A 19,375-nucleotide genomic window follows, 5' to 3' on the forward strand; every position below is an offset into this window, starting at 1 on the left:
TATCAGTCCCGTGAAGATACCTGGTAGCTGTGACCCTGCCGCATCCACCCTATTGCTTTCAGTATCTTCCTGCAGTGTGCTAACCTCTCAGCCCTGCCATCCTAGGGCTGGGGTATCGCCGCCTGCAGGCCGCGCAGTCCCACACGCGGTCTCTGTGTTGCACAAGCGGGGTGACCAGAATTTCAAAAGGAAAAAAAATAAAATAAAATGGGACAGGCCAATGGCAGACGTAAGACTATAATGGGCTGCGACTATGAGTTTAGGATTACAGGGTCAACACTCTCCAACACTGGGCAATAATAATGCAGCGCTCTGAAATATTGCCAATAATGCTAATGACGCCTCTCTTTTAAACCTCAGCACCAGATAACCACAAACCGCTACGAGACTGCCATTTAATGGTAACCACACAGGGAAAATTAATGCACATTTTACGATTCATTTTATATTTGCGGATTTTGACAGACACATGGAAGTTACTGGCTAGGTGAAGACAAGTTTAGGGTTGTGATCTCGGGTCTTGGGAACCTGCTGAGCAACAATGCCATCTACGTAGGTCTTCAGACACCGGCTCTTTTTCGTTACAGTGTCATTCCCTGACAGTCTTCATGGCACGAAACAACGTTTGTAATATGGACATGTAAAATGGCACGTCACAAACTTTGGCACATTGTGACATGATATCCGATATGGCGGATATCTAGCTGGGCTGGTATCCCTTCTCTCTGAATGACGGTGGGATTAGGTTTTAGCTAAGAAAGTAAAGAGATGACTCTTATTTCCCTCAATACCAGACGAGTTTAAGTTAGAAAATATTTGATTTGTAGAACAGTTTTGGTCCACTGAGATAACTGACCAAAGCAGCCCACCCATTGCTTACCATTCGTTGTCTTCCTTGTCATGCTTCTCTACTGCCTTCTAATTGGGTGGGCAACGTGTGCTGGCTTCACTTCATCTTCTTTCAGCTGGAGCATGGACCAAGTACTTATTAATTCAGCTTGATTGCTGTTCTTGCTGTGACTGTGGTACTACTTTTATTTATTTTTCTTCCCTGTCGTCCTTGTTGAACCTCTTGCCATTTGCAAATATGTTTTACTATGACACATTTACTTCAAAGAAGACCTTTTCGCACTTGAAATGGATTACATTTTTTTTTTATTATTCAATACATGATAGATAACAATCAAAATCAGTAACTTAAATACATAAGCCCACAAATCGCCATATCATTTATACACAATAATAAAATAGTAAATAATCAATCAAGCAAATCAATACATGATCTATCCCTTATTCAACTTACTTATTTCATATGCTCTATCATGGGCCCCCATACCTGAATACCCAATTTTTGTTTTTTCATTGATTTCAAAGAATATAAGATAGATTCCAAATTAAAAATATTATAAAATCTTGCCCCTTGAAATGGATTATTGTTGTGACAACAAATTTTATCTGCTTTTATTATGACAGCAGACGTTATCTGCTTCCAAATGTATTTTCATGAAGGCATGGGCACAATTGCTTTCTTTATTTGATAGAATTTTTTTTCTCTATTTCACACATGGGGAAATGAACTGATTTGCTCAGAATCACAGGGATGTTGTGGCGAAACATAATAGGCATTGGCAAAGCCAATAGGTCTTGCATTAAAGGCTATTGGCCCTGCCATTGCCTTGTGTTCCTGCTGTACAGCATTGGCATTGCTGAATTTTTTTGTAGCCTGGTCATATAGCAGCGTGGCTGCTGTGCAGCACAGCTAAAAATAATAATATAAAAAGGCCATGGTGCATCCAGTGCTAATGCTTTCTTTAAAAAAGCCATACTGCAAAGTATCCGCACTGCTGTGCAGCATGGCGACAAAACATTCCCAAAACCAATAGCTCTTATAGGCGAGACCTATTGGCCGATGCTTTTTGGTTTTCTTGTTACTCACAAGATGTTTGGAAGGGGGGAGGATCCTAATGTCCACATTATACATAAAACAGAAATAAGATTTGCGTGGTACAAGCCTGTGGGTGGTGGGCCGCCTCATCTCGTTACGGAATGGGACAATGGGGACTTGATTAGGGATAATGAAGTTTACCGGTGCGTAATAGTAAAGTAATGGTTTAATTACTTAGAGTCATAGCTGCGATGTATACCAACCACCTGCGAAGTGCAACAGCTGTGTCAGCCAATGTAGTTCAGTGTACCCCTGCGGAGGGCGAGAAAACCATCAAAGCCAAAGTCTGTGGCTGCAGTCTTTAACCCACATGCGTGGTGTTACCACACCTTCCATATACCCTTCCATCTGCTGCATAATGTGGCAGTCTAAACAAAAATAGTTTCTAGCTCAAATGGTTCAAAAGTTACTTAACCAACTGCGGCGCCGCGGCACGCTTTAGAAAGGTTACCTGGTCGTCTTTCAATTGTTGATTGCTGTATTCTGACAATAATTGTTACATAGGAGGTGAAACCTTGAAAGACCGTGTTAATGTCCCCAATTTTAGCACTGAGAAGGGCGTGTGTCTACAGCATGAAATCCATATTTGTAACAGAGTTTTATGGCACAAAATATTTTGTTTCGTCCTTTGTGCATATTCTTGTTACTCCACAGACAAGCAGCAGTATTTTCAAGAAGCCACTCAGAGTGCAGGAAAATTACAAAAACATTTTAATCTTTTTAAGGTCTTATCTCTTTAATCTTACGTCTTGAAGCACAAGACATATATTTTACTTATGCAATTATAATCCTCTTTGGTGATGCTGTTTCCTTCCAGACAGAGGTGCTCCCAGATGCCTTTAGGGTGGACACAATGTAAACCCAAACTGAAGATCAGTCCTAAAACATAATTACAACACGCTGAATAAAATTCTCACATCTGTAGTTATTAGAAGTGTGCTCATACAAGGTTGTTTTCTATTCAGTGCAACAGTGTATGCTTTACTTACACGTTTTTCCCCGAGAGATTCATGCAAAGCAAAATCGATATATGTGTTTGAATACCATTTGCAAAGAAATCTATTGAAATCATTTACTCTTTTCTTCCTTAAAGAACATTTGATTTTGCTTAGCATTGGGATTCGTTTGTAGTTAATGCGTGTTAAAATGACAAAAAATTAAAAATAAAACTGCCATACAATGTTGCTTAAGTTTCCTTTTTGGTTGCATAATTTACGCAATCCAGCCACACAATTTGGTCCTCTGCTACTGCATAATTCCAGTGACTCAATTTAGGTGTCGTTTAGTGAACGATTCCTTGCTATTGCTTTATAAAGATATGTAAATGTGTATTGTTTCTTCAAGAATAGAATCTTTTCTGTATTTTTTGGAGATATTCAGGCAGTAAATTTAGTGTAAGACGTGATTCATTGTTAGTATGTGCCGTAGTCTTCTCTTTGAATGCTCTGAGTGCATTTGGTTCTTCTTGGGGTTTTGGTTAAAGACAGTGACCTCATGCCAATTTTAAGTCTAATTTTTAGAGCATTGACTCATAGCTTATGTATGCATTGGGTATTATGGAATGACGTTGAACCGTAGGCTATGTTAAGAGTTCATGTTACTTGAATACCTGAAAATTTCTTCTAACGTTCTCGATTCTCATTTTCATTGTACGTAGGACGTTTTTTTGGTTATTTCTATATGTTTCTTGAAGTTTATCTCCGTTTGCATATTACAAACTTTACCAACAACCAAGTACACTAAACTCTCTCACCGTGATCACAAGATGTGGGTGTCTCTGAAGGAAAGTCTCTGATGCTATTCTTCCTTTCTCTCTTCCAGTCTCCATGGGATCTGCAGTCACTGTGATTGGGTGGGTTGGACAACCAGTCACACTCCCTTGCAGCTATACCGTTAGATCGGCACGCGAAGTCAACCCAGTCTGCTGGGGACGCGGGGCCTGCCCCTATTCCCAGTGCAGCGATCCACTCATTCAGACAGACCAGAGGAGGGTCACGTGGAGGAAATCCATGCGTTATCAGCTCTGGAGCCAGCTCACCAGAGGGGATGTGTCCCTGACCATTCTGAATGCTAACGAGGGGGATAGCGGAACATACTGCTGTCGCATCGATGTGCCCGGCTGGTTCAATGACCTGAAATACAACATTGAGCTGAAGATGATGAAAGGTGAGCCTAATCCTGCATGTTTCAAGAGATCTGAGATGAATGGTGATGGTGGGATGAATAATTATGGGGATGGGGTGCACTGTTTTGCCAGGAGAGGGCTTGTGTCCCATTGTTAGAACCTTTCTTACCACCTAGACAGCTGGTAAGACACCAGAGAGTTATACACAAGCATTGAGCCCAATAAGGCCCAGGCAGCAGTCAATAGCACGGTGAGAGTACTTCATGTGGAACACAGGATGACTTGAGGTGAGAAAAATGGGTGTCCATTGAAAGAGCAGGGTATGGGGCTCATCCAATGGGAGACACTGTTGAATATAGTCGGATGAAAAACAGAAAGGATCCAAACAAGGGTAACCTGCCGGATCTGATAGCTTGAGAGGGCCCTCCGGCTATGAAGGGGGTGGAGGGATACGCCCTCCCAGGATAAATCAATATAACACAAAGGTATCCCACTAGTGGTCAAGGTGATTATTTCCTATAATGCACACAGTGCAGGGGGGTTGGTCACCCCTCATTGGTATGCTAGCTCCGCATGACTTGTGCAGGGATGGAATTTTTTTTTATTTTGATATATAACCCTCACACACCCTAGTGGTGTCATGCTTCATCATTGGGTTCACCCTGACTCCAAAAGGTCAGGGTGGGCTCAACTGTATTTCAGGGAGCACTTAATGGATGGGTGACCAGGAGGCTTAACTAGTGATTAAAATCCCTCACCTTTTCTGCGGTATCCCTTTATTAGTGGAGCAGGTGGGGAGACTAAAATAATAATACTCTCGGGTAATGTGGACTGTTATGGACCTATGACCCTCTTTTTTAGACCAACATGTTTCAGCCCTACTCTAAGGCCGCGCCTTTACTTTTTTTGTCCGCCAGACATTGGAATCGTGTGCTATTTAAAGAGCGCTTGCGCCGTCATTGTCCATCTTCAGGAAGAAACTGGAAATGTGGCTTTTCAGTCTTGTCTAGTTCCTCCCCAATGGGCTTGCAGGTTTTTTTTGGGCGCTGGGACACCCTGGATTGGGTAGTTTCTTTGCGCTTTGTAAGAAACAGATCCATTCAACAACTCTATGGTATGTGCCTGAAGTGGACCCAGACTGCCATGAAATCCCTTGTCCTCCCCACAGTCCAGTCCACTTTTGACAAGAATAGAGTCTGGAAACTATTGTGGGTGCGAGTAATCCTAGGGGAACATCCTTGAGTCTGGATAGAGAGAGGATCTAATCCTCAAAGTAAAGGTCTGTGAGAGTGGAGTATTTGCAGAGGCCACAGGCAACAGGGAGGCTTGTTCAATATTATCTCAGCCAATGATTGTTTTCTTGTGCTGGAGAGTCACATCAGTCACTAGCAGAGTGAATTATGAGAAGAAATCCCCAGAGAAGAGGGTTATATGAACCAATAAAGACACAAGGATTAGAATAGGGTAATAGTGCATATTATAAAACCCCATGTCTGTGACTGGGTATTAGATTAACACTTAGGTGAAATTGCCCAACATTACAGGTCTTTACAAGACTTTGCTTATCCAGTAAACCTCCTGATTTCCAGAGATGCATAGTGAGCATCCTCCATGAGTGCTCACCTTCCTATATGCTTGCATGTCTGCCTACCTGTCTGTCTGTACATCTGTATATGCCCCTATCTTTCTGTCTATTACATTCAAGCGCTTGTTTTGCTCCAAGTCTTGTTGGCCCGTGTCATAGGATGAATGCCCAACTATGCTGGCCTCCTATGTGGATGGCCAGCAAATTACTCCAGGTCAGACACTGACAAATCCAAAGAACAATTATCCTGGGGATTGGAAAATTAGCAAAAAAGAAATAGGAGGAAAAGAAAGTTTGCAGTTGCAATTGGGATTCAAGGAAATTTTCACCAGTTAGCCTTTCTTGAGCAGGAACCTCCACAGGGCAACATTTCCTTGTTTAGATCCCTAACCATCCAGCTGTGAACATAGCTATCATACAACTCAAATAACAGTTGTGTCACTGTTAAGATTGCACTGGATTAGAAATGCTTATCCATAGACCTGTAAGTGTTGCGGTAGGTCTTGGGCACTTGGATCCATGCGGCTGGACTAAAAACTGAAAGCTTGCTCTCTTAATTTTTAATTCTCAGCTCACTGCCTTGCTCAATGTCTTTCTCTTGTTTTTCAACACACTTTTGTTACATCACCTCTCACCTGTCCTCTTTTTCGTATCTTACAGTAGTCTGTACAGGCATCACAATATCCCTATCAATTTACAATGAGCAATTCATTCTTGTTTTTCAGCTACTACAACTACAGCAAGAACAACCACAACAACCACTCCAGAACCCACAACAACATCTGTAACTACAACAGAAGCCAAAATCACACTTGAACCAACAACCACTGCTCCATCAACGACCACAGCTTCAAGAACACCCACAGCAGCACAAACAACCACAGCTGCACCAGCAATCACAACTGTACCAACAACCATACCAACAACTGCAACAACAAAAACAGCCATACCAACTATTGCACCAACAACCCCATTCCCAACTCTTGTTGTATCAACAACCGCAGATGCCCAAACTTTACCTACCAACATACCAACTACTGCACCAACAACCACATTCACAGCTCCTGCTGTATCAACAACCGCAGATGCCCAAACTTTACCTACCAGCATACCAACTACTGCACCAACAACCACATTCACAGCTCCTGCTGTATCAACAACCGCAGATGCCCAAACTTTACCTACCAGCATACCAACTACTGCACCAACAACCACATTCACAGCTCCTGCTGTATCAACAACCGCAGATGCCCAAACTTTACCTACCAGCATACCAACAAGCACCACAGCTACCACAATGATTACCACACCAACAAACACAGTGAAAGCCACACTAGCAACTACATCTATAAACACATACACAACAAAAACCATACCTGCCACCACACCACCAATTTCACATAGAGCTGCACCAACCACAACCCCATCACTTTCAAATACACCTGAACTAACACATGAATCAAAAGTCACCACTATTACTACAATTGAAACCACACCAACAACCAAAGTCAGTCCACTTACAATTGATGAAACAGCAACAATAACTACCCTGCCAAGTTCAGGGATATCTTCTCCAGCACCAGTTCCATATACAGCTGAAGACACCACCCCATCTACAACTACACCTTTGAAACCACCTATCACTACGAGTTTATTCATTCACACAACAGCTACAGCCACAATATCAACTCCTGTTTCTGCAACCATTGCTGTTACCAGCACCACATCAACAGATGCCTCTACAAATGTTTCTATCAATAATAATAGCATACCCACAACTGCACAGTCTGCTAGAACTTTACCTGCATTTACTTTTACAAACACACCAAGTACACGTACAAGCATTCCAGCGATCATAGATTTAATGACTCATAAATACAAAACCACAAGCAAACGTACAGACGCAAGTACGCTGACTCACTCAAGAATGGTTAGTTCTCCCTACATGGATTCAACAGGACGTTTTCCAACAACTGCAAATATAAGCACACTGATGTCTATCAACAGTGAGAGGCAGCCAGCACCAACAGGACAACATACCATACAGCCCCTGAGACCAGACATCATAAATGGAGGTAGGAGGTTCCTTCCTTTACAATTCTCTTGTGTGCTAGAGTATTTAAGATGGTTAGGTTTTTCAACTTCACCACTAATCAGAGAAGTGAGGTTTTCCTCTTCAATTAAAAAAATATTGATTGCAGAGCAGTCATATTTCTCTGCTACCTAGCATGGCTCAGTGGCATAACACAAAATCATGGGGTCCCCTGCAGAATATGATGAGGGACCCCTGAGTCTCCCATATCTCACATATATTCATTGGTCTTGCGCTGGACGGGGCCCACCTGAAAGTGTGGGGACCCCTGAATGGTTAGCGGTCCTTTGTGCTCTGCAGGGGCTTCAGGGGCCCGTGTTACACCCTGATATGACTGATTGGAAGGAATAGGTTCTGGGGAACGTGTCTTCACAATGACCTTGGAACAAGAAGGTTGTGTAGTTTCTATAAATACATAGTGCATCTGCGCAGCTAATGATGCAGTAGTAGTGCTTAATGTTTTTAAAAAAATAGAAAAAAAGGGCCAGGGCGCAAGTTTTCACTTAGACTGTGCAGCTGGCTGTGTCCTTTTCACCTACCGATGTAACCACATCATTCTGTACTTCAATCTCACGTAGTTCCTATGTCAACCCTATTGCTCTGTCCAACAGTCTATTTGTTCTCAATTAAATGTGTGCAGCACTTTGGAAGTAGCCAAACATACATTCCATTTATTTGTTTCACATAAGTAATGTTCCACACTTATGCAGTCATGGATTTAATCTCAGTTGAATAGCTTGCCTAGTCCTGTTATTGCATTGCCATCCTGTTTTTGTAGTCCTTTATTTATAATAGAAAACAAACTACAACTACCAGAATTCAATGAAAAAGCATGACTATGTTAGTTACTTTTCATGGAGCAGAATTGAACCAGCTGTTTAAAGCAACAAAAACAGAATGTTGCTTTTCTTTCTCATGCTCTACTTTAATAGTTTAGAACGGCAAGCAGAGAGAATATGTTTATTTTTTGTTCTCCTTAGATAGAATAAAGCTAGAAACTTTCTGCATGTTTTTAAACATTACGAACTATGCAGCTTTTTTTTCATAATGAATTGCATTAAACTGTTTCTAATATCTGTTTGCAACAAGTATCAAACAGGTTTTTGATGCGTTTAATTTTGCGCTAGAGGTTTTATTGTAATTCGTCATGTTTGCAAACATGCTTGCTCTTTCATATGAAAGACCTGTGCATCAAAGTTTTAAGTGGTTTGTGGGAAGAGTGGTGGTGTAACCACGTATTATATGGGATAAAGTACCCCTGGTGTACACGATAAGGGTATTGCAAGTCCCCTCAGAGCTCCATAGCCTTATAAAGTAATTTGGCCTTAAGCCTCGTTACTCTATATGGTTCTGAAACTGATCTATGAGTTGCAATATCCTTAAAATGTACGTCAGGGGGTACTTTATCCCATATATATCCAGACTCACAGTGCACCAAGAATCCGCATTCCTATGTTTTTGACCCTGCAGCTCTCTCTGCTAGTATATTTATCTGAGCATGCACTGATCAGCTGGTGAACATGCTCTATTATATATTTCGTGCTCATAAATAGATGTCTGCCCCCTTGGTAGCTCATTGTCCAGCACTCACCTTTCTCAATATTGTTTCTTTCATGTAAACAACAAACAGAAAGGCACCGTTTGGCACCTTCTTTCCAGAGGTGCAGCCGAGTTTAGACCACTGCACAAAGCCAATCACTTGAGAGGTCTGAGATGTCTGCACCGAAGTGTCACTCAAACTCTCAGTGCGTTCTGAGTGCGAGTGTCACAGTGTCTCGGCCTCTCAGCAGTTTTCTATCCCAGGGGCCCATAAGTCTGGTCCCTTTCTGTGATTTTGCTGTGTCACCCCAAGGGCATTTCCTGTTTTGCTTTTGTGCATGGGAGCCAGATATCAGGAAACTCTGTGATAATGAATCTAATAGACACTTCTGCATCGAGTGTCACATCCAGGTTAGGAATTCTCAAAACTGAACAAAAATGAAAGTTGGATGGGGGTTTCCAGCACAGCTGTCATTCAAATCTGATGCCCTTCCTTGCACAATCACAGACTCTTGCTTAGTCCAGATCCACAAAGTTCACTCTGGGTCAGTCATGCGTTTACCGGTACTGGCTTAGATATACTGGTCACTGTAGTTACCATCTCAAGAAAAGAGGATTAACACTGCCTGCTATGGTCAACGAACTGTATTTCAGTGATTTGCAGCACACAATATTTGTGCACCAATATTGTTTTGCAAATCAAATGTTATTCACTATGTAAATAATGGAAACTGGTTTAAGAAAAAAAGATTTCAATACAGTGAGTAATTACGCCTTTCTTTTAGTTTCTGTTAACATAGTTCCACCAAAATGCCTTTTGATTTTTCAGATCATGCAATCTGTAGCTTCTCCCAGGCTCGACTGTACTTTGTGTACAATAGAAAGCCTGGAAATCGCTGTCGATGTTACTTGTTGGCACTACTGGGATTGTTTGGGAATTACCAAAATGTATACATATACACCGAGTGTAAGAGTACATGTACAAGTCTAGATGTATACATTTTTTGTGAATCGGGCCCCAGAATATACATTGTACACCCTGTAGGTAAAGAAAACAAGGTTCTAGGTGGCAAAATCGTGTATATCAGTGTTTACGGTTAAAAGTTATGAGAACAGAAAACGTCACCTTTTCTCCCTGGTACGGATTTGGGAGTACTAGTACTTGTGAAACTTGGACATCCCAGAGACCTCCCTCAGCTATGACTAAAATCACAAACAACACTGGGTCGATGGTTCCATGTTAAGTGGACCTTCTTTGGTGCCGAGGAGCAAGGGTCTGGCCCTCTTGGGAAGGTGGTGTGAGTGTTCACACGCTCAAGGGCACACACAGGGACCAATCAGGACCTGTTATTGCTTTTTTATCCAGCTTACGCTGGATGTGTGTTCCTCAAGCTTCACCACGATCCTTGGGCAAATTTGTGCCATTCAGGCCACTTTGGGTGATTGCCTATGTTTACATAGCAAACACAACAAGATGATGGACAGAGTGCTGACATTTTTCAACCACTCACTCAGTCACGAGATCTGGGTTTAATCCATCATGCAAATCAGGGTTGACCCTGTTCCTCATGGGAACAGTCCAGCCTAAACTGCCAAGCCTAGTCCTTCTTGGACTGGAAATAAGCATCTTGGGACCGGTTTCGGGTTTCACTCCTCATTAGCCAGGCTAGCTTGATTCCAGTGGCACAGCGAGCAAGGGACCAATCTCTGGGCATACCCGTGGCCACTTAGGGTGAACATAGCAAACACAACAAGAGGATGGACGGAGTGCTGAAACCTTTCAATCTCTCACCCCCAAGATCTGGGTTTAATCCATCACTCTTTTGCTCACTTTGCTACCCCAGTTTGGACCCAGCCGTCTTCAAATCAGTCTTGAACCTGTTCCTCATGGGAACAGTCACCGGTAACTGCCAGACTATGTTTACAGGTCTGTAGTTATTGGGAAGGGGAAAATTCCAACAAGCGAACGTTGGCACAGGGAGATTATGTGAGTATCGTAGTTCAAAATGTGATGGTGCACTTCTTCCTGTCCGTGTGCCAAAAGATGACCAAGGGCCGTATTATACAGTGTGGCACATTTTCCTTCTTAGCGCCAGGAGCACGTTTCAAAAGGTGCGCTCGGCGCTAACAAAGAGAGTCACAGCCGCAAACTTGTACTGCCCTGGGGGAAGAGCATTCAAGTGAAATATGAAGTGTCTTTGAAGCAGCTGCTCCGTGGTTCACTGTTCAGGTGGCAACTCGCCTGCACTTTTGAGTAGGGAAAGCTTTGCACTCAGTAGAGGTAAAATTTACTATTCACACTCCAGAGTGTGCAACAATAGGGAAAGCCTAGGACTTCAGAGGGATTAGATTTCCTATTCACACTTGAGTCTGTGCAACAGTAAGGAAAGGATTGTACTTATGAGGGGTTACATTTATTATTCCTATTCCAGTCTGTGCAACAGTAGGGAAAGTGTTGGACTTCGGAGGGGTAACATTTACGATTCCTACCCAGTCTGTGCAACAGTAGGGAAAGCGTTGGGCTCCGGAGGGGTAACATTTAGTATTCCGACTCCAGTCTGTGCAACAGTAGGGAAAGCGGACTTCATAGAGGTTACATTTACTATTCCCACTCCTGTCTGTGCAACAGTAGGGAAAGTGTTGGACTTCGGAGGGGTACCAATTCCTATTCCCACTCTAGTCTGTGCAATACTCGGGAAAGTATTTCACTTCAAGCACATGATATATATGAAACATAACCCTAATAATTTATAACAAATATAAAACTCTTAATAAGAACTGCATTCATTGAACCAAAAAATAGATATTTAAAAATAAGAAGCAATGAAACAATTGAAATGATTAGTAAACACATTAATAATTATCAATTTTAAAAAATTGTCATTTATTTATTACTTAATTAAATTACCACACTATACCCCCACAAACCTACCAGACTGCACTTAAAATACAGCTAAAATAATTTAAGAATTAATTATTAATGAATAATTAACTTTCCACCGTATGCCTCTACAAACCCAGCAGCTCGCACCTAATATATTACTTAAAAAATACCAATATTACACAATTTAAATAATTAATAAACAATTCAATAATTAGTAATACATTGGTAATGAATTATTATTTAAATAATATCCTTCCCTATTCCCCTACAAACCTAACAGCCCACACTTAATATATAACTTAAAAATGTAATTATTACACCATTTACATATCTATTAATCAATTAAATTATTAATAATAACTTATTATTAATTAATTATAATTAATTACCTTCCCAACCTGCACCCATCAAACCAAGCAATCCACTACTACAATAGAAATTACTATTAGCAATTAAATTAGAAGTGTATAGGTCACTTAAAATTACAAACTATATCTTAAAATATTATTACCAATTATACAAACAATAATAACAGATGCAATGAGCACATGAACTAACACACTAAAAGATAATTAAAAACTATCTCTTTTGCAACAATATTATTGAAAACGATATTACTTGCTGAAAAATCGATATTCTTGACAATGATATTTCTGCATCATGATATTTTTGTATAATGATATCTTTTTCAGATATTTCTGCAACTTGATATTGCTAATCCAATATTTTGTCCAATTACCCAATGGAGCCCTAGATTAGCATTTCAGAGTTCTCTGTGGGGAGCATAGTGAGACACAGAGGGATAGCAGTGGGGGACCTGATTTATAAAAGAAAGAAATGGAAGGGTTAGAGCAGGTGCTGTGACTGGTGGCTCAGTGGGCTAATGCATTCACCACATGAATTTGCGTTTGACCTCATGGTCACAGGGTTTAAACCCGGCATGTTCACTGAGACTTTCGTTTTCTCAGGCCAATAATTTGAGTGCCATTTAGTTGAGTTGCAATAAATACCTGTTATTCAGCGCCAGGAGGACCACAGCGAAACTGTGTGCTTTGCAGACACTCATTAAGTTTTAGTTGTACATTCAGCTAGGGACCCTGATTTCAGATGGATGGTCGGAAACTAAAGAAGCCCATGTCCTCAGTTACATTATGTGCCTAGCTTAGCACAGACTTATTTTTTCTGGTGTCTTCTATCAGGGTCTGAGCTAGTTGAGAGGTAAGCAATGAGATTTCTTAGTAGAGAAAGAAATCAAGAAATCAAGAGCATGAAATAGGAAGCATACCTTTGACGCAATATCGCTAGGATAAAGAGTTAAAAAAACTTTCAGTACATTTACACAGAATTTGGTCTTTTATGGGGATATTTCTAGATGCCAGTAAAATCCTGAAGATTTGGGATGAATAATTACCAAGTTAGAAGGACCCGAGAAAACAAAGCATTAGATTCGACCCACATGTGTCTTCACTCTGCATGTCTCAAGCTGATGTTTTCTCATCCCTTTTGCTTTACGATGGAAAACTCTCAGCTTCCCTATAGTATATTTTAACACATCTTGTCTATTGACAATACCAATGCCAACCCTATAATGTATTTTGAAAGGGTCTTTATAAATCATTTTGCAAATGCTCGTGAATGCAGTGGTTGACAGCGGAGGATGGAGTGCATTAGCCAAATGGGATACCAGTACCTTTACTATCCTCTTCTATCTATGAGTGCTACTTTGTTTGGGTCCTCCCTCTACCAGCATTTCCTTAGGAGACTCTTGTTTGAGGAACAAGATTAGCCAGTGACTCTATGGATTTTGTGATTGTAGTGATTGCACTTGCCTGCTAGTGAGTGACGCAGCATAAGGTTAAAGCCTAGAAACAGGATGGCACAGGCCAGCATCCCCCTAGTGCTCTAGCCCTCAAGCTCCCACTGTTTGCCTACCAAAAGACAATAGTAATGGCAAATACCAAATACTCTTTAAAAAAAAAAAGTAAATGAAGCCACAAAAGGACAATGATTAGAATCCAAAGAAGTCAAGGGTTTCAATCTCCACTCCACCACAAGAAAATTCCTCATATCACAGACTTTTGCAACTCCTTGGGCAACTTGTTTGCCCAAAAAGTACTATAAATGAGTGCAGATATTGCCCTTGAGAGACAAACACTAGCAGCCACAAATAGGGGACATGGCAACAGCCTCTCCTTTAAAGAAAGCAACCTACATCATACCTACCCCTCTTTCAGAGCCATGAAAGACTGATGGCACTCGTGTCTAGCTGACATCGTCTCCTCGCATACAGAATCTATGAAAGTCTTCATCAGTGTTTATTTTGTGATGGTAGTTGAAGGTAGTGAGCACCAACACTCTTTTCAGGGATAAAGGAAAATGTCTCTTTCATCAGACTTTGAACCAAAGCAAATGAGAGAAAGGCAGAAGAGCAAGAAAGAAGGAGAAAGAGAAAGAAAGGGAAACAGTGACAAAGGTAGAAATGAGAGATAAAAGATATCCTGCAAAAGTGAGCTAAAGATATACATAGTGTAGGGTAGTGGAAAAACGTGTTGTAAGATAAAGATACGGTAGCCTTCGAATTCATAAACCCATCATTCGGTAGAATCAGCAGTGCCCTACTAATATAAACTCTGGCCCAACACGCATATGTTTTTCACAAATTAAGCACAGGTTATCAATAGCTTTTTACAGTCGAGTAAAGAGCTCAACATCATGTAGTCATAGAACAACTACTTCCCTTACTGAAAAAGGGAAGCTCGACCCAAACAAGTGCAACCCTTTTGTAATTTTCCAATAACACTGCAAAATCCTGAAAATATCTGTCACCACCAAACTCGCATTGAATCTCACAGTGTCCTAGATACTACCCAATCTATCTTCTGTCATAAACACAGACTAGAAATGGCCCAATCAGAGTCAGGGGTGACCTACTTGATGTAGCTGATCACGGCTCACTAAGCAAGCCGATTCTCAATACCTTTCTGCTGCATTCAACACTGTCGACCACAACATCCTCAATTCATGTTTACAGTCAGTTGAGTACGTCAACAACCACTTTCTAAAGTGGCTCAAATCTTTCCCTACTGACTGCTCACAAATAACCAGCTTGTGCAACTTGTCCTTTTCCACCAGCCAGGTCACATGCAGACTATCACAGTCATCCCTCTATTTGTACCTCTTTAAAATGTATGTGAAGCCTCGTGGACTTCCTAGGAATCCACAACTACTTCTTCCACTTCAACAGGGTTGACACATTCTTTTACCTGATAGCCACAGGAGACAAACCCAATTCCCTTATGGAATGTCCTCATAGACATAGATTGCAATCAGCATGGTTGCAAGACAGAAATTCTGGTACTTCATCTGCCCAACCTGCTCAAATATGTAAACACGCTGCTCGCACAGACTGTGTTTGCAGACTCTGATTCTATTGAAATCAGTGAGGACCATAGGCATACATTGGGATGTAGATCTCAGTTTCAACTCCAGTGGTCAAACCCACTTTCCTCCAATACACACTGCCCTTCGTCCCTAAAGAAAACACTCCAAACCATGATAAATGGGGCACTATTATATTCACACATTAACTACAGAAAAGGTCTGCATATTGGTCTTCCCGCCTACCAAGAGTTACAAAAATGCTTGAAATGTGGCTATTGGCATTCTTTCTTTTGTGGCCTACAAAAGCAGTAACAATAACAAAAGAAGTGAAAAGGCTCCAGTGGCTACCAATAAAAGCAAGAATCAACTTCAGAATGCTGTCCAGATCTTCAAATGCCCAGGAAGCTCTGCTCTTTTGTACCTGTGAAACATAATTAAATGCTGTAACCTTGTCCACCGTGTACGTTCTAACACAGCCAATGTTTGAATGTCCCAAAGACCAGTTGGGAAGGCAGAGGTGATGGACTCTTCTTAGTCCCTGGCATTTGCCTCTAGAATAGGCCGCCTCTCATCTGCAACGCCCCTTCCTTCGTGATCTTCAAGCCTCAACTCAAAACTCAACTGTTCTGAGCAGTTAAGATAAGCAATTAGTGTTATTTAAGTCAAAATAAAAACGACCCCTGCAGAATAGAGTAGTAGGAGGTAATTAGTGTGCTCACTGGATATGCCCGCTCAGTTTATAACACTCCTGACAGGGCTGAATGACAGTAGACGGCTCTTCATAGTCAAAGGTAACACTCTAGACATCCTGATATGATGTCCTCACTGCAGCTGTGCTGAGATCCACCAGAGACGGCGAGCTTCTCTGCAAAGTTAGCAGGGGTGCTAGTTGTGATAGATTTGTAAATTGTAAAGCCGATTTTAAAGATGGTGCGGGCCAGCAAAGAGAGCCAATGGAGTTCCATCAGGGTGGAGGTAATGTGACCATATTTTCTCAGGCCCTGGAGGAGCATTTCTGCAGTGCGAAGGATGCCCTTAAGTGGTGACAGTCTAGGAGGCCATGGATGGAGACTTAACCAGAATCCAGATGTAAGAGTATGAGGGCATAAACAGCAGTTCTGAAGTCACTTTCTGGAAGAAATGGTTTCACTTTCTTTAGCAGAGAGAGCTGGTACCAGGCCATCTTTATGTTTTTGCAATATGTTTCTGTTGCTGTTCAGGGTGAATCCAAGTGACTTGGACTTGAAAGTTGGGGATCAAAGCCATCAAGGTTCAAGTCATTGAGCCAGGTTTGTACTGTATCATATTTATTGTTATTGGCAAATAACTTGAATTCTGTCTTGGTTAGATTGAGGTTCACACAGGCACTGGACATCCAGGTCTGGATGATTTGCAAGCAGTGTTTGAGGCACTGAATGTCTGAAGCAGAGGAGACTTTCAAGTAGACTTGTGTATCATCGGTGTATTGGTGAATGTTGTTGGTGTTATCAGCACCAAGCGGCTCTGTGTATAAGTTGAAGGTGATAGGAGACGTATGGAGCCCTGGGGATGCCACAGGTGATAGGAATCTTTTGTGACCTTGACGTACCCATGTGAACAAACTGGTGTTGGTTGGATAGGCAGGAGGAGATCCAGTGAAGGACATTGCGGGTGAATCCCGTTCGAGACTCCTGGGTGAGGGTGGGATGGTCAACTGTGTTGAAGGCAGCTGAGAGGTCCATCAACACTACAAGGCAGGGGTCATCTTCAACTGTGGTCAAGAGGGCATTGTCTATGATGTGAAAGGTAGTTGTTTCCATGTTGTAGCGTGGTCTGAAGCTAGATTGGTAGATGTGCAGGAGATGGTTAGCATTGATGTTGTCTTGGAGTTGAACAAAGGCAGTGCTCGGCAGCGACTGGATGCAGAGTGTGATCGGAGAATACACCTTTTGCCCAGCTCTAGTTTTCGCGAAACAGCAGCACTTGGACTATGGCAACTCCCAGTGGTCCCAACGCAAAGGGCATGTTTTACAGCCATGGCCTATTCTCAGTTCACATAACCCCAGTGCGTTGCACATGTCTTCTGGTTGTGCCCAACAGCTACCGGGCAAACTGTGTGGTCCAAGAGTCTTCTCTGTGCCCAGTCCTGCTCTCCAAGAAGCAACTGTTCATGGCCTTTGATTATGTGCAGCACTCCTTATGCACAGGGCATGGCTTACGATCAACGTTTGAACCCAGTACTGTTGCCCCCAAAACACTGTGCAGGGATAAAGTTCAAGCACATCTTCGCCTAGGAGCTTGGGTGTAATTTGTATTTATTTACCAGTTTCTGCAGAACTACTAGTATCAGGAGTCTCCAGTGAGTTTGGGGAAATTGGGTAAGGGACATTATGGGGGGGGGCATTCTTATGTAAGAAAACAGACTGAAGAGGGGATTTTTTAAATGGTGTGTGAAGGACAAAAGAGAATGTTTGGTCCTCAAATGAGCAAGAAGAGAACTCCAGAAAGCTGTGAGGCTTCAGTGAATGACTGGTTTTGTGCTTGAGTGGTTCTGAATCTTGGTCCTTCCAATCAAAGAGTTCCTGCTTCCAAGTCTACTTTGTCTCCTGGGAGGGTGAACAGGTTTGACAGTTAGGACAGTTTGTCCTGATTTATGGCCTTGTATGACAGGCAGACAATTTTGAATTTACAGTTCTCGTGGTGAAATGTGTTTGAGAATTGTAATCATTTTAAGACGTTTGTGATCATCACAAAAGGATGGTGATTCTCTGTAATAATGAGGATCAAGCTGCCGAGATGTAATTTAGTCTTAGTTGCAGGTTGGTAAATCCATGTAACGCATCCCCATCAGGAGCAGCCTGCCTGCTGCTCAGCCGATACTCCAACTGTTACACCTCACCTCCCAGGCACCCAAACGTTTCATTCATCATCACCACTCCAACATTCCATGCCGCACATTGACCCTGGTTGAGCAGCTCGGGCCAAAGCAACAGGGTAGAAACATAAATACATATACTGGATATTACATTCTCATTTCAGACTCACTGCCATTGTAAGGCACGGAGGATCACATTAACCCGTTCCCTGCGTGCGTCGGCCAACGGCCGTCGCAAGCACTACCTGACTAGTGCTGCGCACGTCCGTTGGCCGACGCGGCCCTGCCCACTCATTAAAAGTCCCACACCACGGCGGAATTTGCGCCGCGGTTAACGGGTTAATGTGGAGGTGGCTCTATAACAGTGCTGTGGTTCAGTAATCAAATTTGCATTTCTCCCATAGTTTGGCAGTTATCTTGGTGTTCTTGTTTAACTTGTTATTTATTAGAAGTCTCCCGATGCTCATAATAAGCATTTTGTTTTTTTAAAGTAAAAAGAAACAGTTGTTAAAGGTTTTTTCATGAGCATCTCATCTCAGCAGAGAAGTGAGTCCAACAGAACCCTGCTTTTGTGTGTGTGTGTGTGTGATTGGTGGGGGTGATGTTTCCCCTCTTCCCAAATGCATATGCAGGAGTTGGAGGACTGAGAGACGTCCTGGTGGCAGGATTCTGGCACTGATGCAGCTGTCAGATGCCCCAATCCTGCATCTCCTGAATGCCTTTGGAGAAGGAGGGAACCAAGGCAGGTGACAGCTAGCTGCCCCTGGTGTTGGGATAGTAATTGTGGTGCTGACGCAGTGGCAGTTATTAGCTTCCCTTCCCTGTAACTTGTGCAAGACCGAGGGGGGGGTACTGAATTTAGTGGGTGCTTGACCCAAAAAACACACTTTCAGGCTCTCGGTCAGAGCCAAGGGGTAGGATCATTGACGGAGAGTGAGGGATAGAGGCACACCTTTCCACACCGTAGGGC

The 19,375-nt window shown here is 42.2% G+C and overlaps 1 protein-coding gene across 2 annotated transcripts in view; it reads left to right on the plus strand.

Annotated features, from left to right (window-relative positions):
- Window positions 1-19,375, plus strand: part of LOC146810575 (uncharacterized) — a 64,320-nt gene that overhangs the window by 16,908 nt on the left and 28,037 nt on the right. For both annotated transcript variants that reach the window (XM_085617608.1, XM_085617607.1), the window contains exons 2-3: window positions 3,767-4,111; window positions 6,381-7,730. In XM_085617608.1, the coding sequence (XP_085473734.1) occupies window positions 3,767-4,111; window positions 6,381-7,730 (1,695 nt within the window). The remainder of the gene's footprint in view (window positions 1-3,766; window positions 4,112-6,380; window positions 7,731-19,375) is intronic.

This window comes from Triturus cristatus, chromosome 7 (genome assembly GCF_964204655.1).
Source record: "Triturus cristatus chromosome 7, aTriCri1.1, whole genome shotgun sequence".
NCBI classification, from domain to species: Eukaryota; Metazoa; Chordata; class Amphibia; order Caudata; family Salamandridae; genus Triturus; species Triturus cristatus.